The sequence below is a fragment of the Falco peregrinus genome, chromosome 1, assembly GCF_023634155.1.
Source record: "Falco peregrinus isolate bFalPer1 chromosome 1, bFalPer1.pri, whole genome shotgun sequence".
Classification (NCBI taxonomy): Eukaryota; Metazoa; Chordata; class Aves; order Falconiformes; family Falconidae; genus Falco; species Falco peregrinus.
Genome location: NC_073721.1, coordinates 4,967,984 through 4,993,114, shown reverse-complemented (window position 1 = coordinate 4,993,114; position 25,131 = coordinate 4,967,984). Strand labels below are relative to the sequence as shown.

At 42.9% G+C, this 25,131-nt stretch overlaps 1 protein-coding gene across 1 annotated transcript; it reads left to right on the top strand.

Moving 5' to 3' along the window:
• The first annotated feature begins 1,908 nt into the window (after positions 1-1,908).
• GPR26 (G protein-coupled receptor 26) lies at positions 1,909-23,477 on the top strand. The gene is made up of 3 exons (XM_005232447.3): positions 1,909-3,027; positions 7,820-7,933; positions 15,360-23,477. Exons 1-3 carry the CDS (start codon positions 2,360-2,362, stop codon positions 15,589-15,591), a joined length of 1,014 nt encoding a protein of 337 aa, XP_005232504.1. The 5' UTR covers positions 1,909-2,359; the 3' UTR covers positions 15,592-23,477.
• The last annotated feature ends 1,654 nt before the right edge of the window (positions 23,478-25,131 follow it).

Genomic DNA, 25,131 nt, shown 5'->3' with positions numbered 1-25,131 from the left:
CTGGGGGCCTTGCAGGATTGATTTGAGCCACGGAGGAGGCTGGGTGCGGGAAGGAGGAGCCAGGTATCACCTTCACACCAAGTCAGCATGAGATCCCCTTCTACCACTGTCATGGAGTACCTGCCTCCCATATGGCACCAGGTTTCCCCCTCCTTTTTCCCTGCCCTTCCTGGCATCCCAGCAAGTCTTGCCATGTTTTTCTTCTCGGTGGCTCTCAACTCATACAGCTTCTTGCCGTGGCGCCGTGGCTGTCGTTGCTTGCTGAGCTTTAAGCTGGCATCACGCTAGGCACTGTGAGGTGGACACCCTGCTCGGGCTGTTGGTGCCAGGACACCTCTCTCAGCCAGGGCTGTTGCTTCCTACCCAAGAAAGAAACTTGCTGAGGTTCTGGTTCTGTGCAGGAGCAGCAGCAGCGAGATCTGCGTCTTCTCTCCCATCTCCTTAGCCTACCTCTCCTAAGAGGGTAAAGACTCCTCTTACTTAAAAGGGTCACCTTCAGGCTTTTCTCGTGTGGCTTTGGATCAGTGCCTCAGGAAAAGACCAGACACTGAAGTCCTGCTCCTCATCCAACCCAGCACTTGTGATCTGGAGACAGGGAGCTCCCGGGGCTCACGGAAAGGCCTGGGCTCTGTGCCCTGAGCCGCTCCCCCCTGCTGCGTGGGTCCCTGCAAGACCTACATACCCAGCTACACTGTCCCGGGAGTCCCAGCCTCCCGTCTCCATCAGCCCTTTAAAGCCGGGTTTAAGGAAACAAAACACAAGAGGTGTGGAAGAGAAGGGGCCTTCCTACAACATACCAAGCTCTGACAGCCTGCAGGGTGACAGCTCTGCTACTGAGCGGATGAGCCCAACGAAGAGTTGCTGTAAATCCAGCGTGCACGGCTCTGGCAAGGGCTGTGAGCACAGAGGACAAATCCCCCTAAGCATCCAGCTTTCGCACACGTGCAGAGGCACTTACTAAACCACAATAACTGTGCTGCAGGGTATCTTTTGCTTTCTTATTGTGCAGGGATTAAGGCTTGGCTGCCTTGATGAGAAAGCTGTCCCGATTGCTCACAAAGTCTCAGCATTCCCAGTTAAAACTGTTTTAAAGAGACAGGAAAGGCAATCAGAAAACAGTTCCCACTCCGTCCTTTAATACAAACTGAATTTTAACACCTAATTATGTGCTATACAGGCTTATTCCTATTTCCTGTGCCAAGCTGCTGCTTGGTTCTGATCTCGCAGGATGCTCACCCTCCCAGGGAGGGAGGCTTTCATTAGGAAGAAGGAAAGGCTGTGGAAGGGGAGAAAGCACGGCTGAATAGCGAGACAGGCAGCATGTTGCTGTCTCTGCCGCTCACCTGCTCTATGACCTTGGACGTGTGACAGTGGCATTTGGGGCTTTGGGTTTCCTGCTTTTAAAGGAGGAGGGCAGGCAATCAGGCAATTGTTTTCCTCCTATGTATCGTGCTTGGAGACACAGGAGTGTAAAGTGCTAAACTAGAGCAGTAAAATCATTCTGATAGCCTAATGAGAGCTCCAGAGAAGCAGCAGAATACATCCACCCCACCCCCCCCCCCCCCCCCCCCATCTTTTTGATGAAAAGAAAGACCCTGCCCTGGGTGAGAGCAAGCAGCAACTGTGAAAGTGATGCACTGAAATGTAGGAAACGCACCGGAGTGCAGGAATTTGGTTACATGGCTGTTTGCAAATTAATGGCTAAATCAATTAAATGAAAGCATGGGATTTCTCTTGAGGAAAGTCTAGTCACAATCGCAAGGAGAAGGGGAGGGGTTGTGGAAGGGGGATGACATAATCACATTTGCGAATCACCAGCAGTGTGCATGCTTTAATCCATTAATGGGGTTTTTATCTGTGATCATAAAAAGCAGGTTACATTCAGCCTGGAAGGGAGTGAGGGTTGGAGGAGAGGGGAGGGGAGAGCAAGAGCAAGAGAGCGAGAGAGAGACAGAAAGCAAGAGAGAAAGAGAGCACAATTCATTCGGTGAATTGCTTGCAAGCTTGGGGCTGATAATTAGGGACCTCAGGAGAGCAGTTTCTCAGAATAACCTGCTCTCCTTCAAATGGACCGAATGGAGACAGTGGTTCAGTCCTGCTGATATTTTTTAAGCCCTCCTCGCAGTTTGATGGGCATTCCCAGTGCTTTTGTGCACGTCTCGGAAAGCGTTGACGTGGAAAGGAACAGCGAGGAGGGGGAGGTTGGAGAAAAAAACTGCAGCTCTTCTAAAAATACGGAGGGCATGCAAGAGTGCGAGCAGGCTGGGGAGGAGGGCGAGGTGAGCGCGCCTCGCACCATGTTCCCTGGGTGCTGGCACGGCGCAGTTTCGGAGATGTCCCTCCTGTGACTGGACGCACCATGAGCATCTGGGAGGTGATCCTGGCTTTCGTGGTGGTGGTGCTGATGCTCGTGGCCCTGCTGGCCAATGTGCTGGTGCTGATGTGCTTCCTGTACAGCGCTGACATCCGCAAGCAGGTCCCGGGATTGTTCATCCTCAACCTCACCTTCTGCAACCTGTTGATGACTGTTTCGAACATGCCCCTGACCTTGGCTGGGATCATTTACAAGAGTCAACCAGGAGGAGATCAGATCTGCCACATTGTGGGCTTCCTGGAGACTTTTCTCACCACGAACTCCATGTTGAGCATGGCAGCTTTGAGCATTGACAGGTGGATTGCTGTGGTCTTCCCTCTAAGTTATCACTCCAAAATGAGGTACAGAGATGCTGCTCTCATACTGAGCTACACGTGGTTACACTCGGTGTCGTTCCCGATAGTGGCAGCTTCTCTCTCCTGGGTGGGTTTCCATCACCTCTATGCCTCCTGCACCCTGTACAACAAGAGACCAGAGGACAGGACACAGTTTGTGATTTTCACTGGGGTCTTTCACACCCTCAGCTTCCTCCTCTCCCTTATAGTCCTGTGTTTCACATATCTAAAAGTGCTGAAGGTGGCACGGTTTCACTGTAAGCGGATTGACGTGATCACTATGCAGACCCTGGTGCTGCTTGTGGACATCCACCCCAGGTAAGGTGCCTGTGCGTTCAGCAAGGGAGACTAGTCATTGCAGAGGAAGCAAGGAGGATGGGGATCAGTGTTATGTTAAATACAGTCTGATCTGTATCACAGCAGGGGATGGGGAGCGGGAAAACGAGCATCCTCCTTGCCAGTTTCTATTCTGCATGTTTCTTGTTAGTTGTGTTTATTTTCCTGGTTGCAGAAGCAACTATTTTTTTGCATGCTTAAGGGCTTTTTTGGGGGGAGGGAAAGCGAAGAATCAGGCAGTTTTGTCTGAGCATCCGCTTCCATTTGAGACAGTGATCAGATCACAGCCCTTTGTTTCTGAAGGTGGATTTAGTGGTCGATAGATTTGCATTTTTTGGCACTGTCAGCCCAAAAACGTGGCTGGATCCCTGAGGGAGCAGGCTGAGGCTGCACATGTCCCTTCAGTCAGAGTTCAGAAGGGAAGCTGGGTGCTGGGTGCCGCTCTTTCACCCAGCAGATTCCCTATTGCTGTGCTCTCTGTAACTTTATCTTTCCTGAAGGCAGAGTTGTAAGGGAATAACACCTGCAAAACGCATATGTTTGAATGCCTATGCTTAAATCTGAGAGAGAGAGACTTCAGTAGCAATGTTCGTATGGCAAAGCGAGGGATGTATATAGTTCATTTCAAATGAGAATCTTTAAGCCTCTTGTGCCTAGGCACAGGAGGAGAAAAGTCTCTGGGGGCTGGGAGGAGAATGGGCTTGAAGGCAAGCACCAAAGGGGTGTGAATGTGTGCTGGGATGCTGCGCAAAAGAGTCATGTCAAGAAGTATGCACAAACTATGAATCTTGCATGAACAGGCTAGGTCTGAATGTGGAAGGATGCAGATTTGCTGTGTGATACGGGGGAAGAAGTCTGCCTGGAAGAGAGGAAAGCTTGGAGCAAAGAGGGCAGTCCCACGCCAGGCGTCCCACCTGACCTCCCTCGCTGTCCTTTGCTCTGCGAGCTGGAGCCAAACACCAGCTCTCTCCGTTTGCAGCCAGCCGGGAGCTGAGCTGCAGAACTGAGAGCACATGTGGCTGTCCTCAACAAAAGGTCATATTTTGGGGATTCCTAAGCCTAAGGCAAATAAGTCTGAAAGGATCAGGGCAGGACAGCGCACTGTTAGAGGTACAGAGAAACATTTGCTCAGAACAGTCCAGTTAAGCTGTTTGATCTGTCTCTTGACCAAGAATGCAGACCAGAACTTTGGGCAAGTCCTGTTACTGTTCTTGAGAAACACATGTATAAATCTTCCCTTATTCACCAAGTCACATAGAGGAAAAAACACTCTTCTGCCCTACGTGCTGTCTGGTTGCTAAACTGTGGCTTGGCTGCTCTGAGTTCCTGCACGCACTGGGATGCGGTGGTTAGTCCCAGGACAGTGCCGTAAACCCACTGGGGCTATTTGAAATAGCAGTCGTTATGCCTAATGCTTAAAGTATGCCTGGACTGCACAGCAAAGTTTAGAAAAAGGGTCAAGATCTCAACGGCATTTCTCCTCCTCTGCTTTTTTTCTGGTCTGGGTTCATTTGAAGGCGTTTGTGCATTTTGTGCTCATCTCACCGAGGGCTGGATTCAGTGGGGCTGCGGGAAAGATACCTCCTTTCTTCAGAGGAGACAGAGCTGTACAGGCATTTGCTGCGAGTAACCTGCATTACTAACTCTTCTTTATCCTTCACATCAGGTTATTCTAATACCTCTCTCTAAGAAAGGAGAATTTTAGCTTCTTTTCTAGACTACAGAAATGGGGGCTGATTCGCCCCACAGTGGTGCTGCCTTAACTGGTGACAGCTACTGCTGCCGAAAGGGCCAGACTCCGATTTCCTTCCCTGCTGTGAGAGCTACACAAAGGCTGCAGGTCTCCCAGAGCAGTCAGTGACATTCCTAAAGGTCTGACATAACAAAGCATCGTTTGAATTATATAAGTGGTATATATACAGGCAATTTCAGTGTTCACTATAGTACCTAACAGTAGACAGCGATGCTGGGAGCATGCATGTGAGAGAACAAAGTTTGCAATCCCACCTTAGACTACCCTGACTTTTCTGGCTCTTTGCACAGTCTAGTTTCAAGGCTGAGAAATGTGTACAGACAATTTTCTGCTTCCTATGACTCAGAATCCACCCGCAAGGGGGTCTAGTGACAGGCATTATGACAGATGGCTTTATTACCTGTGACTCGGGAAGGCACGAGTGATCTTCTGAAGATCATTCGAGACGAGTACAAAGGAAACCTCTAAATACCACACAAATTTGTGTGAATGTTTAGGGCACATGTCCTTTCAAGTTAGCTTAGGCATTTTTACTGGATGCTGCTTTTCCTTGATTTTGTCCTTAAGACCAAGCTATCTTAGGTATTGGTTTCGGCAAGACTTCACTTAAGTGCTTAACCCATGTTTTTCTTCACTCAAACTATCTATACTATCTTTTTGGTGTGTTCAGCTCTACACATCTTAAGGTCCAGTATCTCATAAACTTTGTTTAAAATACCAAACCTTCAAAGGGATATATCTTAAATTTTCCAGGAAATTAAAATCTTTACATGAAAGCTTAGTCAATAATCCAGTTCTATTACTAGTGTCACTACTGGAATTTGCATATATGTTCTTATCTTAGTGCATTAAAGTGTGTGCAAAAGCAAAATACTCATCTGTGTACATTGTCTATATGAAGGAGTGAGATAAAATACCTTCCTCTGTGATATGGTATTTATTAGCTACATCTGGAAAGGCTGAACAAAAGAAATTGGTTGAAGTCTATCAGGACTTCCCAAGTCATGCGTGAGCTCCAGGAGTCAAAGACAGCTTCGTGTGTGCCAGTAAGGAAAAGACATAACTGGGGAAACTGGTAGAGACAAAAATTACACCATCTTCTACACCCTAACAACACCTCAATTGAACCAATTTCAGAGATTTCTTTTCCTATATCACTGTGTGCCTGGGTTACTATGAATGCAATATGACAGGTCTTAAGTGAAGCTGTTGAACGTCTAAGTTCATCTGTCTGCATCTAAAAATACTCCAGGTTCTCCAGCTCTTGCAGAATTGAAATCATATAGGTTCCCTTGGAAAGGTGGAATTTTTTTTTCCTTCTCAGCTGTCATTTCTTGCTGCAAATAACTCAGACATGCAACATGTAACACTTTCAGATGTGTTTTCATTCTACTTAGGCATATTCTTTAAGAATAAGATGATTTGTTATTTCAAGGGGAATAAACTTTCCCTCCAGTATTTATTTCATTTTACACCTCATGATAATTGATCTGGGGACCAGGAATGTAAGACCATTTATAAAATGGAACAAAGGAAATAAGTTTTCTTTAACACAACCAAAAGGTAACACAAGAACTCACGGCCACAGCACCAAAGCACAGTGAGATCCTCAGGACATAGCATGCGTTTAGATGATGATCAAACATTTCCAGATAGAGCAAAGAATGTAAGGGTATGGCCATAAACCTCACAGCTATTAACATATGGGAGTGTGGGACCTGGCAGTGAGTCATCAATTACAAATTCACAATAAAAACGGAGAGACCAATGCCAAGCAGTCAGGAAATACAGCGCGTGGCCGGACCATTTGGTTTGCCTGAGACGTACGTGATTGCGTTACCACGAGACCCGTGCAATGAGTCAACACACAGCAGTGCTGCTACGTGTGTAGAGAGGGATTTCAGGACTGCAGTCTGGCTTGGGTTTGCCCTTTCCCAAAAGGGTTTGTTCAGGTAGAGGTGGCCCTGGTTCTCTCGGAGATACAACCAGTTGGTGCCCATTGGACCTACCTGCCTGGAGAAGGTAGTAGCTCATCCACTTCCCTGTGCACAGCGAGCAGAGGAGTAACACGAGCAGGTAGAGGAGGAGGATGGGCTTTCATTGTATCGCTCTCTCAGTGAGTAAATGTGCTGCCATCAAAGGAGACTGCCTGCAGTGGAAGCATGGTCTCCGCCCCATGCTCCCATCGCCTTGCTGGCACACAAAGGTCTTAGCAGCTCTCTGGTGGGCCTGGTGAGACCATCACCAGGGATCTCAAAGGAGAAGCTCTTGTCCTAAAATGTCACAGGTAGGAAAAAACCCGGGGGGTGATTAATTTATATGTGTTTAATTGGGAACAAGGCTGATTTGAGGCGAGGAGTCAGAATATCACAGCATTGTGGATTTATTATGCAATTCCCGGCTTTGCGGAGCATTCCGCACGGCAGCCATACGGAGCTGCAGGGGCTGCCGAAAGGTTAATGGCCACCTGGCTCACAGCGACGGGATATAGTGGATGCTCCGGTGCTGGGCTGTATGTTCAGGGCATGTTTTTTCCTATTATGGTTCCGTTGTGTTCTATTGCTTATCTTGCTGGGAAGTTCCTCCTGTCTAAGGTAGTGGTGCTGGAATCGCTATTTCTAGGGAAGGAGCATGCTGCCTACCCCACTCTGGATATTTTCCAAATCACTGGATATCATGAGGCAAACTCTGGCCTGCAAATTTGGAATTCAGAAAGGAGCTGCAGCTGAATTTAAGGCTGAATTCCACCAATCTGACTGTATATAAATTGATATAGTGGGTGTGTGTGCATATAAATATGTAATCATGTATTTCTCACTAATTGTTTTTGGAGGGTAAGATGATCATACGATGCATTAATAATTGGTTATGTCCCCTATAAATGCAGCGCACCTGGTATCGGCTTATGTAAATACCACAGTTACTGGAAAGATTGATTTCCATCATTCCATAAGTAAAGCCATTAAAATCTGCTACCTGATACTGTGATTCATGTTCTTGTTTGTGTTGAATGTCACACAGTGTAAGAGAGCGTTGTCTAGAAGAACAAAAGAGACGGAGGCAGCGAGCAACAAAGAAAATAAGTACCTTTATTGGTACTTTCATACTTTGTTTTGCACCTTATGTAATTACAAGGTAAGTGTGAACCTACATACTGGAAAAGACTACTGAGACGCACTCTTAACTCGGAGAAGTAGGGCACTCAGAACCAGAAAATGATTCAAGTCTCCTGTGAAAATTTTGTGCACTGTTTCTACTCTCACGACAGAGATTGCATTTAGTGAGCTGACAAAACGATGTAAAACGTCAGAGCGTTTGTGCAATACCATTCTGATGCCATCTGTGGGTGTTCGGTCAGCCCTGTCGATATGCTGGCTGCATGGGAGTGATTTAGGAAGCCAGTCCACAGGATTCTGCCGGCTTTTTGCAGGCCAAATAGTCACCTACTCCTCCGATTGCTTCCCTGGTTCAGGGGGTGATCTGCAAGGGAAGACACTTGTCTGAGTAGGTCAGACTGTAAAAATCTGCTCAGCAAGATCCAGCTGAGGTGAGAACATGGCCCACAGCCTTAGATGATAGTTTTGTCTGACTGGTTAGAGTTTATTAGTCATAAACATCAAATAGCAAATCTGTTCTGGCTCATAGCTAACAAAAATTCTTGTGATTTACGGTCAGATATCTGTCTGTCTACTAGCTTATCTTTGGAAATGGGTCCTGTGGGAAACACAAAATTACTCCTATGAAACATAAAGTATTAGTAAGTGAGTATATCCAGAAAAGTGTTATCTAGTTGTTGAAGGAAATTTACAACATACGTTCCTTATTAAAAATCTCTGGAAAAACTGAAAGGCTGCTATGCAGAACAGAGAAAGAAGAAAATATTTTTAAAGTATTTCCTATTCCAACACTATTGAACAGAAACTGTTGGGGCTGACTTCAGTCAAACTCGGATCTGTCATAAAAAATTATTGAAAAAGCTGAATTAAGACTCAGTATAAATGGACATGTAACCAGCCCCAACTATTACCAATTCAGTATAATATCCTGAATTTTTATTTCTAACAACTCACCAGAAGGTATGGTAGTCTCTTGGTAAAAATGGAAATCTACGTGTCACATTGATTTTATGTTCATGATAATAATAGCTAATTGATTCATGCTGTTTGTTTGTAACAATGTTGCAAATACATTTGTGACAGTGTTACCTCGGTTTACCTTCACTTTCACTTAGTAGTCACCAAGAGACGCTCCATGCCACACACTCTAAAAGGGTATGAAAAGATTCATTTAGGGTCATTTAGCCTAGTAGTTCTCAGGCTACAAGTTATATAAAGCGTTTGTCTCATTGCAAACGGTTAATTTTCATTTTATGTTGGGTCTCTGAACTTAATGCAAGTCACCGCAGTCACAGAATAGCTCGGGGCTCCGTCCTGGGTGCCCCCCAGGGCTCTAACCAGAACTGTCAGAAGCATTTCTGTGCTCCTCCAGTGGCACCTCAGCCCAGCATTCAGGCACCAGCCCCCCACCTCCTCGCAGCTCTGTGGTGTCCCGATTTGTGTCCCTGGAGCCTTCAGACACAGAAGAGGGGTTAGGAGACCCCTGAGCCTCCTTCCTTTAGTCCATACAGGGATCACTGAAGTGTTCCCCTGAGTCTTTAGTCTGCTTTGCCACAGCGATGGATGACCAGAGGGTCCTGAAGGCGTGAAGATGCCTGCCCCGGGGTAGGCTGGGGCCTCGGCCAGGCACGCCAGGCGGGGGAAAGGCTATCACTTGCCTGCCTTTTTGGTTCTGACACATCTAGGGGATGGCTGCAGAACAGGCTGTGGGGAATTCCCTCGCTGGATACTTGAGAGACCTCGCCGGACACCGTGCTGCAAGGGCAGGTGTTCAAGGATGCACGTTATTGTGCTTCCCTGTGCCTCACACGTACAGCCGAGGGTGCTGAAATCCAGGGGATTAGGAGGGGTTTTGAGCTTCATTATGTAGGCAAGTATTATTTTCTGGGCTGTGTCCAGTGCTTTGCATTCACAAGATCCAGGCAATCAATCACAGGCCAGAAGACAGACGATGAAGTGTGTGGCTCAGCCTCTCATTCGGACAGCCAGCACCAATCAGCAATATGTTTAAAGTAAACATGTTTTTAAGTTCTTTGTGAATTGAGGCCTGAAAGCAGCAAATGACAAGATTCTACTATAACAAAATCTTTCTGCTTCCACACTAAAATCAAATAGCTGTCTCTAGAAATTCCATGAACCAGTGAAGGAGTTGTGCTTATAACCCCAATCAGATAAATTCTTCTCTGGGTAAACCAGACTTTTTCAGATTACATTAAGATAAAAATCAGATTAGGCACCTCTTTTATCAAGTAAACACCCTTCTAATTAGTTCAGTGGCTGACCTTAAGTAGTATATGAGTAGAGCCTGGTTCTTCTTGATTAAGTTTTTCCATTGTACCAGTATGACACATGTATTATCCCATATTATATATTTCTAGGCATAGCTTGTTTCTTGGTTTGTAAAAATTCTATTAGGACACATCTCTTCTTTTACTATATTTATCATTATGTGATTAAATAACATTGTTCAAAACCTATTTTTTCCAAGGAGCTTTTTCATAAGAAAAAATAAAATACCGATTTCTAATATTTATTTCTAACTCCAGGCTTTTCATACTGAAATACAGAACTTTGCTCATGTAAGTTAATAAGTGCTGTCAATGTGTGAGGAAATTGGCCTTAAATTAAAAATCTTGAAGTAACATCTGAAAGAAGTTCGTATCCCCGAGCCCTCAGGTTACAGAGGAGGATGGTAGAACAGGCAGAAGAAGATTAAAATTCTCTTGTATCATCTCTGGGGGTTAAGGGGTAAGCAAACAGTGGTTTTAGGCTGGTTGCCTGCTCTCTGCATGCAGATCGTGCTTGGGTAGACAAGCAAGTTCAGAATTCCCCTGCAAGCTTTGTTCTTGCATGTCTGTACATATAAAAGCATGGCTTTCCTATACAATCATAGGTCGACATATTTGAAGAAAGTGGCCTTCTAGTCTTTGTCAAAAGCTTCAGCTGATGTGAGGTAGAGATATTTTCCTTCTGGGTGGAAAAACCTTTTGGTTCAAGCTGGCCAGCCTTGTTTGCTATCCTTATATCTCTGTGCTGACCTGTGGTTCCTGCAGCTCTGAGGAACAGCAATGACCAAAAGCAATGGTCTGCAAGATTGGCAGGTCTGGATCCAAGAGTCCCAAAGTCATGCTGTTTCCTCACAGAAGCTGGCTGGTTGTAATACATGCAACATTTGTAATACCTAATATTTACCTTTAAGAGGCAAAACTAGCTAAGGGTAAATCGGCTGCTGATCACTGTGATGCCATATTTGTATCGAGAAGCAATTATTAAAATCAGGGTTTTTTTCACTAGCGAGGCTGCATACAAAAAAGATTCAGTCTATCAAGCCATAAAGAGAAAATAAAGTAAAATCAACAGCAAGATCAAATGGACGGGCAGCTAATTCATACGACTAACACAAAAGAAACAACTAAGGTATAATTCTGATACTATGGGACTTGGGGGGTGGGGGGGAGGGAACTATCAGAATGAGACACAGAAATGTTAAGAATACAAGCTTAAAGAGCTGATTCAGATTCTTGGGGAAAGGACTGAATTTCTTCGTGTGAGAACTACATCACCTACCAGCTCCAAAATGCAGTGCAGCTTTGTTCCACTCCTGAAGAAGACATTTTTGCTTGTTTGAGACTCTGGTCTGTTCAGAGTGTTCTCCATAACTCAGTTAAGTTCTCAGGTTTAAGCAATGCACAGCAGATGTGTTGCCATTGTAGCAGCCTGCCAGCTGGATGTATACATGCTCAGTAAAATATTTTACTTTAGTGATTAACTGCACATGTATATGAAGGGTTTTCAGTGTGTATTATCTGCATAAGAGATCAAGGTCTTAATCTTCAGCATGACATTCTCGTTTGTTTGCTGAAAGTCAAATAAAATAATTGGATAGCCATGTGACATGACACACTCTTCAGAATTCTAAGTTTCTAAAATATTAAGAAATTATCACAACAAAACAGCTTATAGCTTTGAAATAAAAAGGTATTGAAGACCAGACTAGAAGAGTGGCTTACGTAGCAAGATAGGGAACTACTGTAGAATTTAATTTACAGGTAGCACTGAAATATTAATGCTCCTTCACTGAGAATGTCTTCTCTTTGGCTGAAACATTTCATGAAAATTGAAGCTATGCATATAATTTCCCTCATAAACAAGAAACAAAAGCCTCTTTTCAAAGGCAATAAAGTATGTGATATGCCTTGAAAGACTGACATTTAATTGTTTGTACACAAAATGGAATTGCATAGCTTGGGGTTTGTCTGAGTTTCTGTGTTTGCTGCTTGATATCTGCAATTGTAGTTTACTATAAAAAAATAACACACAAGACTTGCAGAATGTGTAAATATCAAGGACACTTAAGGAACATAATCAAAGAAAATATATAAAATTCTGTTGATAAGTGTAGGCTTGTTAGTTAATCAGTCAATGAAGGTAAAATTAGCAAGTCTAGGCTTGCAACCCTGATATGCCCACTTGATATGCTTTAAATGGAGATTGTTAACAACTCGTAGAACTGATTGACAGACACTGAGGCATAAATTTGTCATATTTTGGTCATTCAAGGCATCCACTGAGTTTAATTAAATGTAATCAAATTCACATTTGTAAAGGATTCAGTAAAAGTGAATCAGCCAGATGAAATTCAACATGATGAAATGTAAAATGCAAAGAAGGCATCAAATATATGAAGCGGAGAATAACAGGAAAATGGCTCATGGTAGATTTCAAAGTAAATATGACTCAGTAGATGATTAATTTCCAAATAGTCAATTCTCATTTTAAAGCATATTAATGTGGGTGTCATAAGTTACATTTTATTAAAGAAGAGAGAATACATGAGGTGAGACCACCAGGCATCTTTAGTAGATGATTATTATGTCTTTGTTTCAGTCCTGCTTTGTAAGAAAGATATCAACCATGAGTTACATGGAGAGGTTGAAAGAACAAATTTTGGTTAGTTGAGGTGAAAGGAGAAGGAAATGGGGCGGATGGCAGTTCTTTAGTATCTCAGAGTTGCTTACAGTGATCAGCTGAGCCAAGTGGCATCAGTGGAAGGGCAAGAGTAATTCCCAAGTATTTCCACATAACATAGCCTGGTCACCTTAGATGTCACATGTCTGTGAGCCCAAAGAGTATTTTGGCTAATATCACCACTCCTAAAAGCAGCATTGTGCAGGTTGCATCTCACTTCCAATGGAAGCGATACACAAAGCGATCACATCGCTAGCACAAAGCACATAGAACTGTGCTCAGTAATAAAATTACCAGTGCCGTGCCAGTGGCTAAAGCCCTAAAGCATGGGCTGCAGACCCATGGTGCTAAGCCCAGCACACGTATGTAGGAAGAGACAGAGCTTTTGCCATGGAGATTGCAGTCGAAGCAAACCAGAACAGGGAGAGAAGATAGAAGCTTGTAGTCTGTGGTGCAGAAAATTAAGGATCCTTAGTCCTACTTTGTGCTCAAATGACTGGACCATGCCATCTGCCAGCGCTATTTTAAACAACACGATGTAGTGAAAGTTTATGGAATGAGAATAAAGTGAGTGAGGCAAAAAAATCCCCATTTCTAAACTGCTTGAAGTGCCAACACTGTTGTTGGTGCTGCTGCAGGAACCATGCTCCTGAATGCTCCTTAGAAATGATGCTTTGTCTGAAGAAACGTTAGGAACCGAGGTATTTTCAAGGCGGGTTTGAGGGCATCTGCTGCTGAAGAGTTTCAGCAAAGATCTTATTTGCCGTTGCATAGTGGGGCTCTCTAGCAGCATATGCAGCTGTTCGTCCTCTAGAAAAATCCCCAGTTTCTCAGCAGCTGTAGAGATGCAGAACAGAACTGCCCTTCAGTGTTGCTCAGAGACTTGGGGGAAGAAAACCTTGTGAGGTTATCAATATTTCACTGTCAAAAATACTTCTCAGTACAAAGGGTTAGGGTTATCTATGCTAGTCTAGGTATGAGAAGTATACAAAATTCTTCCCTCCCTCCCAGAAGGAGTTAAAAGTTTTGCCTTGTTAAATTGGTTGCAAATGTATACATTTGGCCTTTAAACTGACCGGTGTTTAAATTCAAGATACATTATGCCATTTCTCAATGATGAATTTTCCTTCCCTGTGTGCTTCTCCCATGACCCAGACAAACTGTTTGCAAGCACCAAATTATCTAGGAGCTGAACTGGCTAAAAAAGCTGGATAGCACGGGTGAGGTGGTTTCTCAGATACTCTAGAGGGGACATAGAACCACCAGTTCCGACTAGATGCTAGATTTTTAGATAGCTAATGGTGGGGCAATATGACTCCCATGAGCCCAAGCAATGGCACTTTTTGTCCCAATCTCAAACTTAAGTGCTCAAAGTATGGTTTTGCATCAATATTTATAAAATTATGTTTGGTTGTGAAGAAATAATTGTTTACAATACTTGTGGTTAAATTTGCCCTGCATGTTGGGTCCAATGGGGACAATAAGTGTGAAAATCTTCAGAAAACATACCTGGGGAGATTATACTATTTTAATTCCCTTTAGAGCTATATTGAGTCTGTGATGAACTTCAGCTGCCAGAAATATGATCTTATGACACACACTACTAGAAAAATGCAGAAACCAAAAGTACAAAATTAAGAAAAAACAAGAAGTGAAACATTAGTGTCTAACTAGAGACCTTATTAGGACTGAAAACCCTAGTCATCAGAGAGAGTAACGCACATTGTTCGTAGGGTTAAGTTTTGGCACAGAGACTAAAAGTGTAATGGGTGAGGTTCTATTATCTAGGAAGTGATTTTATGAGTAGATGCTGCGTGATATTTGTCATCAGCAAGAAACTTTCTGTGAAGTGTTGACCTGCTTACCACAGAGTATTTATGATCCTGAACATGGTGTTCATTAGGCCGCAGAAACAGGCCCAGGGTACAGTACTCTAGAGAAAGGGGTGTCCCTGTATCACGTGTCTCGATGGCCCAAGTGAGCCAGATGAGTTGAAAACCCATCTCTACATCAGAGATATGGAGTCAGGTTTTAGTCTCCAAAAGGTGTATTCCAATAACAAATAAATAGGCTCTTTTGAAGACTGCCTCATGTCCTGATGGAGCGATCCCATTTTGCACTGAATTCTTCAACATTTATTGAGGCACATGATCAAGAGAGGCTTTTAGGAGGCAATACATTTAAGGTCCACTTCTGGCCTAAGTAAATGTACAGGTAAACGTACAGAGTCAAGTTGCAGGTCCAGATACTCTGACAGGAGCTGTGTAGTCCCATCCTTGGGAACGAGTTTGTCATCTTAGAAATGGATAAGGGGAGGACTACATTCACAATTTCATCAGTACGGCTTTCTTTCTTTTGTTTTCTTGCAATTGCCCAGGAATAAATCGGGGGGTTGGGGCACCATTGTCTTACAGTTGTGCTGTTGCTCCATGTTTTTAATATGAATATTCACTCTTTCAACCTTCCTCTTTCCACAGACTTGTCGAATTATCCTCTGTGGTCCACATCAATTCCCACTGGGGAATCATTTCCAAGTGCTTAGCTTACAGCAAAGTTGTTTCAGACCCTTTTGTGTACTCTTTGCTACGGCATCAGTACAAGAAGACATGGAAAGACATCATAAACAAGATCCTCAAAAGAAGCTCCATCAATTCCTCTGCCCTCATGAGTGAATCGCACAATAGGAATACATTGCAGCTGAACGAGTGAGGAACCTGGTATGGGACCTACAAGACACGTGAAACAATATATGGGAAACAAAAGTAACTGGCCTATCCCTAGTAGCTCTCCTCAGCTGTCAAGGTTTTGGGAGGCAGTCATGGGCAGGTTGAAGCTCAGTCCATGTCCCTCCAGTAGCCCATGCAACACCCAAGGGAGGCAGGCTGCTTTGCACGCCCTGCCTCCGACTAATGGTATGCTATTGATCTGTGGTCCTGCAGGCTCCGCAAATACAAATCTCCCATTGATCTCCATCAGCAGTTATACACACATATAGGGTAAAAAGCCAGCCCTCAGCAGAAGGGCTCATTGAAGTAACGGGAGCAAACTGATGCCATCACAAGGTTATTCTAAAAAGCTGCAAAGGGATATTTGTGCTTTTCTCCACCCCCTGCTTGCTGCAGGTAACACTTTCTCTAATGGAGCTGCCAGCCTCGTTTTACAGACTGTCCCCCCCTGCAGCTGCTTGAGCAGGTCCTGTATAGAAAAACTCTTAATAGGAAAAACTTAATAGAGATATCATTACCTAGATACTCATACAGTGCCCAGCATAGCTTTCAACAACTTCTGATATACATTTTTTGAACAACCCTGTAGAATTATAGGAAGAGAATAGTCACTTCTGAAGTACGCTACAGGCTAGCTTCAGCCGTGTCTTCTTTGAGTTTTTTTAAGTAACTTCCGCAGAATCCCATTAGTTTTCTCCCCACTCAGTTTCAGAAAAAATAAAAAAGGTAGACAGGATGGAAAGGTCAGGATGCTGCCTGCCTACCAATATATCTGTGGTATAAAGAAATGGATTTTGGCCAAAGCTGCAGAACTGGGCCCTGTGCCCAGAGGAAATTTTTTTTTTTTTTTTAAATTTCTGAGGTGTTATTAATCATGTCTTTTTCCTACAGATATGTTACTTAAAGGAAAGAGGAGACTAAAGCTGCATGTAAAAGTATAATTTCCAAAGCAAGTGGAGAAAAATAATAGACCTCCCGCCCACCGTGACAGTGCAGCCAATAATCTGAATTGACATCTGAGTGGGCAAGTCTCAGGAGGGTTTGGTATTGATCTTTATAGGTCAAGATTACAGCTACGCATAGTAATGTTATTAACACTTACCACGCATTCAGTTCAGCCTGCAGATAACGTAGGCCTAAATACCAGTTAAATTTTCAAAACCAGGGTAATCCTACGTGTCATACTTCCTCAGACACTGCCACAGCATCTTATTTTTTGTAAACATTATTTATTGTAAGTACAGCTACAGCTGGTAGATGGCTTCATGACTGTCATGTAGACATATGACGCTGAAGCCATCTTCCAGCGATTCACAAAGAATTACTTTCCTGGGTAATTTTCTGTGACAACATTATGAAATGAGAAAGTTTTTCAAATGTTTTCTTATTAATTAAGCCGTAGAATATCAAAAGCAATAATTAATCAGTTGTGATTTCTGTTGTTTAGGAATAACTTGCATAAACAAAATGTGTTGTCCTCATAATCTCTTATAATTATTTTCATGTAGAGAACTATTGGTTTCAAATGCTTCACATTTATACTTAGATTGGCAAAACACTTATTACCAATTCTGACCTTAATTCTACACATATTTTTCTCCAGAAAGTGACTTAAAGTCCAAGTTCACATCAGAAATTAAATTCAGTTTTGCTGGGTGGGTCAAAAAAGCTTCTGCCTGGTGGCCATAAGGTACAGTTTCTTTTGTGAGGGTGAATGGCAAATAGATGCTCAGATTTTGAATAGTCTTGGTTCATTAGGCTCCATGCATGCCATGGCAGTGTAACTAACAGCTGACGTAGCTGGCTGTATCGCTACCTATTCTTGCTCATATTCTGACTGTCAACACTGTGTTGAGAAAATAAAGTTAGGATCATGTTGAGAAATAAGGCCCTGAGTACTAAAATTGTGGGATTACTTTTCAGTTACCACCTCCTGCAATCTCCCATCCCCCAAGCAAAGGCAACTGTTTGGTGCCTACAGAATCCCCAACAGCAAAGGTTAATGAGCTCAATTAGTATATTCCCTATCACTTATGCCAAATGATCAATACCAGTAATTCTGCAAATATTAGCATGCTCCATTCTGCAAACTCTACCATGAATATAAGTCTTTGATAGAACAGACGTTATGGCAACTACGATTTCCTATGTACCTTACAGAAAGTGTCCACTGCTGAAGCTTCTGGCCAGCGATTCAAAGCCCAGACAAGTAACTCATGGGGGGCTTCACCCCAAAGTCTGTGAACATGAGGTAACACCTCAGCTGTCAACCTGGAGAGCCTTGCCTTAGCCCTCACCCTGGCATGGTAGTACAGCTGCAAGGCAACATGTTAATCTATAAACTTACATTGTCACTTGCTTTATAAATGGAAAAATTAATATAATGAAGATCATCAACTACCGTGTCAATAACATTTTTTTCAGCTGAACTATTTAGTCATAAAAAACCCCAGTTACAATAAAATATACACACAAATACAGTTACAGCGTTTAAGTAAGTTTTTACAATGTTGCATGCAAAAATTACCCTTAGCCAGATGAAATAGTCTACCTCATTTTAACCATTTTACATCTTAGGTTTAACGTAATTTTCTCAGGTGCCATAGGTAAAAACACCCCGTTCAAGACTTGTTTCTTAAGAAAATCAAGTCATTTTGATGACTTGATTGTATCAGAATGCATGATGTTAAAAAGTTAATTATTAGTGAGTTTAAAAAAGACAAAAAGCTCTATATCAGATTGATACATGTTTTACGAAGACCATTTTTAGTGAAGTAAATTGCAACAGAATGATTGTTGAATGCAACAGAATGATTGTTGAAGTCAGCGGTTGTTGTCAACTTATACGTGGGGCTGCTGCCAAAGTCAATGGGAGTTTTGTATGTCAATCAACCTAGCCCCAGAAGGATTTCAAATTTTAAATCAATTATTCAAATAAAGTAAGATAATTTCCCAGGAAAAAATAATTATATACTTAGGATGGCTAGTGAAAGACAGAAGAATACAACATTGGACTTGTCTCATTATGCTTGTATATCACAGTCAGTCGCTGGTTGATTTATGTGTCACTGTGAGCAATAAATCTCTCCCCTTTTATGTGTTTAAAAAATTGTCTTTCTTTCATGGTGCCTTTCTTCTCGAATTAATCTTATAACAGAGAATAAATATAATTTCCCCTTACTTACATCAGCTGTCTGACACATTGTCATATTTCTACCATCTGAAGCAAGCGAGAGTTGTAAATGCTGGTGCTTGACAAACTGTCTCAGTATACAAAATAAAAGTAATACCCTCACATTTCCTGATGACATTTTATAAGATACTAGAAATATGATACTGTGGCTCGTTAAGTGCTAGATATTCAGCTGAATTCTTATAGGCAACTGGCAAAATTTTCTAAAATGTGTGTCTAAGTGATGAATGTAGATATGAGTAACTGTCTGCTGAGTATTATATGTGCTGTACAACACTTTGACTCGAGTGAGTTAGAATAATGATGGTAAATGTAATGCACAATAATTTAATATCTCTGGTCATGAAGCAGAACTGTTTCTCTTGTCTAACACAAATGCGCATGTGTGCGTGGGGGGGGATTTTCCATTTGTTATTTAAATATTTTTTTTAACATTTGTAAAATATGGCTACAATGTGTGCCCAAAGTATGGAACTGCATGTGCAAAAATTGTGCAGCTGCTTAGGCAATATGCAGTTTTCTGTTTGTTGGTATCTGCAATCCATATGCAATATCTATTTCTCACATGCACGTTCAATTGACATTTTCTTCATATCTTGTAAATTTGGCAGGCAGAACATTGGCAGATGATTAAGAGAATTTAGTCCACTATGTCATTTTGTGGATTCTGAGCTTTTTCCTCCATTTGTTTTACAGATATTTATATAATCTCAGAGCCCTAACTGTGAGCTAGGATCCTGTTTGATGGTATGTTTTTGAGCCAGTTTGAATGTGAAGATCTGGGTAATTGCATTTGGCAAAACCTCTGAGAGACTGATAAGAGTTTACAAATAAGTAATAAGTACCAGGTCCTCTCCTGGCATACATCAACATTAATAGTTGGTTGTTCCACCTGGGGATTGGGCCCCATTAGATAACTATATCCAGGTTTTATAGATCTGACTTCTAAATGTGTAGGGCCCAGTTTTCACGGTGTTTATGGATGGAAAGTAAACAGGATCTAGCGAGTTCCTCATGTGCATACATGCCCACTGGCAACGTCAGGCCATGACTCTTCTCTAAATAACTTCTATCCCTGTTTTTATTCTTTGAGTAGCAGACCCAAACACCCTCCTTTCAGTGGTCCTTAATCAGACTTTTTATAACCTCCCTTACTTCTGAAACAAATAAAATCTAGATTTAAAAAACATTCCAGACAAGTCTTTATGAACCCTGATGACTGCTGTGGCAGTAGCCATGCATGTCACAGCATCACAGCCCAGCCAAGGTTGGAAGTGACATTTGGAGGTCACCTTGCCCAGCCCCCAGGAGGCACATCGCTGCCTCTTGCATAGTTTACCTTCTCAGTTTTTCCAATGCATCTGTTTGCTCTGCAATAGTGTTGGGAAATGATCTTAGCCTGCTTCAGGTCAATAATAAAATCTTCCTGGAAAGAATTTTTTTTTTAAAAAAAACCAATTTTGGGAAGATAGCTTAGACTTACCTTCAAAAACAGCTGCATCAGAACAACTTTAGAGGTTACAAAACTGGGGCAGAAATAGATGCGAACAGGAGGCTGAGGATCAGGAAGGTTGGGAACTATAAACTGGTTTTGCTGCTGTTGCAACGATATGTGTTGCCCGGCTGCAGTGGGCTTTTCCTAGTGACCTGTTTCCACACTGAGAGCTCTCCAGGTCTCTCAAACACCCACTTCCCCCAAAGAGAAAGGCAAAATTTCTGTCAAAGCCCAGTAACTGCCAGACAGTGGGTCAAGGGTCTTGTTGAAGAGCAGCACAGCCTCCACAGGAGGACTCTTGTTGGGTTGGGAAGACGCTAATGGTTTTCAGGTGGGTTACAAGGAAGTTACTCACATTGTTTGAATGACCAGAAGCTACCTACACCTGGATGAACCTTACCTTAGGAGACAGTCTAATTTTTAAAGCTCAGGAGGTTTAGGTAGCTTGCAAAAGTAATTTCTGGACCTACATGCCTAAGGTTTCATAGTTCTCTTACCTCTCTTAAATGAAGAAGGCTCTGAGGGCTTTGAATAACTTGTCCTACACATTTGCACATGTGCAGTGAATACCTTTTGAAACAGCCCTTTGGAAATTGCTTGCTTTTCACTACTGTTAGAGCCCTCTCCTCCCCATGTTAAATGTTCTTGTGATTAAAGAAAGATTAAATGCAAAACCAGAGACTTCATACCTATGTCAGCTCATTAATACTTAACCCTAAAAATCACTAAATACTTCAGTGCATCACATTCAGCACAGAAAGCTCAGCTAGATCCTGATCCTATGTCACTATGTGTTTGCTTCGATGGATAGTTAGGGCTGAGCATAGGCTTATGGTTTTGCAGAATCAGGGATTGTATCTTCGTAACCTACCCAAGCCTGAATAAGTGACAACAATAACATTTTAGCCTTAAACTTAATTTTTTTTTTCTTTTAATTTGCTTTTTATGCTTTCAGCATTCAGTATATCAAAAATCTTTGACGGGTGACGTTTCTTTATGAAAACTGTCCTGCTCAAAAAGGCAGCTGTCCCTGTTGGAGGGGTATAAAAGTTTACATGGAGAAAAGAGCTGCTGTAGTCTTTGTAAAATGTCTACTTCTTAACCTGTAGTCCTGGTGTGTATCATGTAAATATGTATTTAGGATTGTCATGTTTTAAGCCAATAATGCTCTGATGTAATGAACTGGAGAGGTTGCTATAGTTTATACTGTATGTCTATATTTGTAAGAAAGATGGTTACCCTATAGACTGTAAGTGCACTTCAGAAATGTGTGTGTCGAGAAGCAAATGCATCAGGTGTATGACAGCATGCATGTGTGGTAATTGTGTAGTAAAGTATGATTTTTGTTGAAGAAATGCTATTGCACATTTTCAACATACCCAAAGGCATGAGTCCACATGGTGGATTAACAATCTGCAAAAATATATTAGGAAAAGGGTCTCCATTTGGAATTATTACTGAATACTAGGAAATTCTTTTCTAGTCACTGTAGTCAGCTAGAGCTGTAAAACAAACCTTTCTAGAAGTCATACCAAAAGCAAGAAATCGAAAGCCTCCATCCTCCTGGGATTTGGATGCAGCAAGAGTTCCTAAGGAAAAAGCAGTGCTTTTGAATGAAATGACCGTGCATCCTCGGGAGATACTAGTGGGAATGCAACAGGACCCAGGGTGCACGGTTGGCTATAGCCTTCCCAGTCCTGTTTAGTCATAGTGCACTGACACTACCTTGAGTTCTTGAACAAAAATTTAAAACGCCCTGTTAGATATCGGAGTGTTTTACCTTACCTTCTGACCACAGGGTCCTTATGCAAAGACAGGTAATTTTTTACTCCTCCTTTGCTAATGTGATCAATGAGCTACAGTGAGAAAAAAGAAAGAAATCTTGTGAATTGAATGACTTTTGTTAGGAAAAAAGCTGTCTGTAAAATACTCGGTGCCCTTAGGGTCACACAGCAAACATGTGACAAGGCTGGGGACAAGTTCTGCACACTCTGCCATCCATCCCAGCCTCATTCAAGTAAAATAAAGCTACTGGCATCAGCCAGAGTAAAGAATGGGTCTTTTTATAACAGAAACCATAGGGCTTCCCAGATAAGACGTTTGAAAAATTGTTATCACAGATTGCCTTGGAAAATAGAAATAGATAACTTAAAAGGTGCCTTGATTTACCTTCATTTATACACAGGGCATTTTTCTAAACCGTAGCTTTTTTTCCCACAGTGCTTTTAATTTCTTAAGATCATTTTAGGATAAAAAAATCACATTTGGCAATCACTAATCATTCCCTTCCGAATTCTTGCAGGAATGTAATGTATTACCAGTCTGTCCAGATACAGTTAGATATAAACATTTTCCCCTAGATTAGATTGTTAGATGATTACTTACTTAAAAAAAAAAAAAATGTTAGAGGCTGGTTTTACAAATATTTGTTGTTAGGACAGAGGGGTTGCTTGGATGAGTAAGGACCATTCATATAATGAGAGGCACAAAAGGTCCGGCCTGTGTATTTAAGCTTTTTGGTTTTGTTTTGCAAATAATGAGAATAGATGGTTTCCTATTTCTAAAAGCACCTAGCCAGTCTGAAGAAAGATAATTCTGAAATAACATTAATAATAGCTGCTGTAGATAGGGCATGTTTTGATTATATTGTTATAAATATTCCATTATAATTTATTGCATTATACTTTTTTGTATAACAATGGTATATAATTGCAGGGGCTATTTATTTAGGAAAAAATGGAAATATAAATAAAACCTTTCTAAATCACATGGACAGAGAGATACACAGACCAATTTGTGATGACAACATGTTCAAGAGTGCCATGGGTTAACTGGGACTTCAGGGTCCCAGGTAAGCCAAACTGAGTAATCTCCCAACAGATACTTCAGAGATACAGGTTCATTCATGTTAAAGGCAGATATATAAAATTCTACTACTGTACCTACAGTTTAAAGGAATACAATAAAATAAATTTTAATCTTGACTTCAAGTTTTTGAATAATAGGGCCTGTGCTGTCTATTCTGTTTACAATGGCTTGTGCTTTGTGAATACACATCAAATGTTGTAATATATTTTTATTACATAGAGCTAATGGTTAATACAAAGTGTCATATATAAATAAATACATACTATATATGTATATTGTGAATTTGTTAAATTTACTGTTAATGAAATGTGATTATGATAAAAGACTTGGTGTGAGCTATTTTTTCATATAAAAGTTAATGTTTTAAAAAGTCTGTTTCACTTCATTGTTGCAAATGTCAAGCCTCTAATGTCATTGCAATGATGGGACCTGATCAGACCAGCTCATTTTTAGAAATCTGCAAAGTCAGTTGCAATAGAATATTACTTCACCACAATATGAGTAGCACAAGTGCAATAATTGGAGAATCTTAATACGTAAGCATATGTCTAGTCTTAATACACATGGTCCTACTTAAATTGAGCAGGTTTCACAGCTGATGTGAAACCAAGGTTGGGGGAGAGCTGGTGGTGTGGGGCTCCCTCTTTTTGTTCCTTGGGCACCCTTGCCCACCCAGAGCTCTCACAGAAAGGTCTCTGGAGGTTTTAGACTCATCCCAAACACCACCCAGGAGGCGTACCCCACAGAGGGAATAGCTGGTAGTCCTCACAGAGGAGTCTTTTGCTGTCTATGAAGTCCAAACTCTTGATCCTCAAATGTGCTTTACTGCTGACTCAAAGGGTTTAATCATCAACTGTGCTTTAATAATGACATAGAATCAGAGAACGGGTTGGGTTGGAAGGGACCTCAAAGACCATCTATAGTTCCAGCCCCCTGCCGTGTGCAGGGCCCCCTCCCCCCAGCCCAGGCTGCTCCCAGCCCCATCCAGCCTGGCCTTGAGCACTGCCAGGGATGGGGCACCCACAGCTGCTCTGGGCAGCCTGGGCCAGCGCCTCGCCGCCCTCACGGGGAACAATTTCTGCCTCACAGCTCATCTGCATCTCCCCTCTCCCAGCTTAAGGCCATTCCCCCTTGGCCTGTCACCACGTGCCCACGTACAAAGCCCCTCTCCAGCTTCTTGCCGGCCCCTGTAGGTGCTGGGAGCTGCTCTAAGGTCTCCCCGGAGCCTTCTCCTCCCCAGGCTGAGCAGCCCCAGCTCTCCCAGCCCGGCTCCATGGCAGAGGGGCTCCAGCCCCCTGACCACCTCCGTGGCCTCCTCTGGGCTCGCTCCAACAGGTCCGTGTCCTTCTCATGCTGGGGGCCCCAGAGCTGGTCGCAGCGCTGCAGGGGGGTCTCACGGGAGCGGAGCAGAGGGGCAGAATCCCCTCCCCCGCCCTGCTGGCCACGCTGCTGGGGATGCAGCCCAGGGCACGGGGGCTCTCTGGGCTGCGAGCGCACATTGCTCGGTCACATGGAGCTTCTCATCCACCAGCACCCCCAAGTCCTTCTCCTCGGGGCTGCTCTCAATCCATTCTCTGCCCAGCCTGTTATTTGTGCTTGGGATTGCCCCGACCCACGTGCAGGACCTTGCACTTGGCCTTGTTGCGCTTCATGAGGTTCACAGAGGCCGGCCTCTCAAGCCTGTCCAGGTCCCCTGGATGGCATCCCTTCCCTCCCGCGTGTCGCCCGCACCACACAGCTTGACGTTGCTGGCAAACATCATAACTTCAACGTTCAGATGTGGGTAAGATCTCACTGAAATCACCACCACCACCTCCAGTCTTCTCCTTGTGATCTTTAAACAGAGATTTGGGGTGAAGATTAAATTCCACTGCAGTGCACAGTTTAGGCCTCTTAAGAGCTCTTTGGCTTCCCTTACAGGTGTTGAATCTCCACTGCAGAAAAGCAGAAGAGACCCCAGAAGAGCT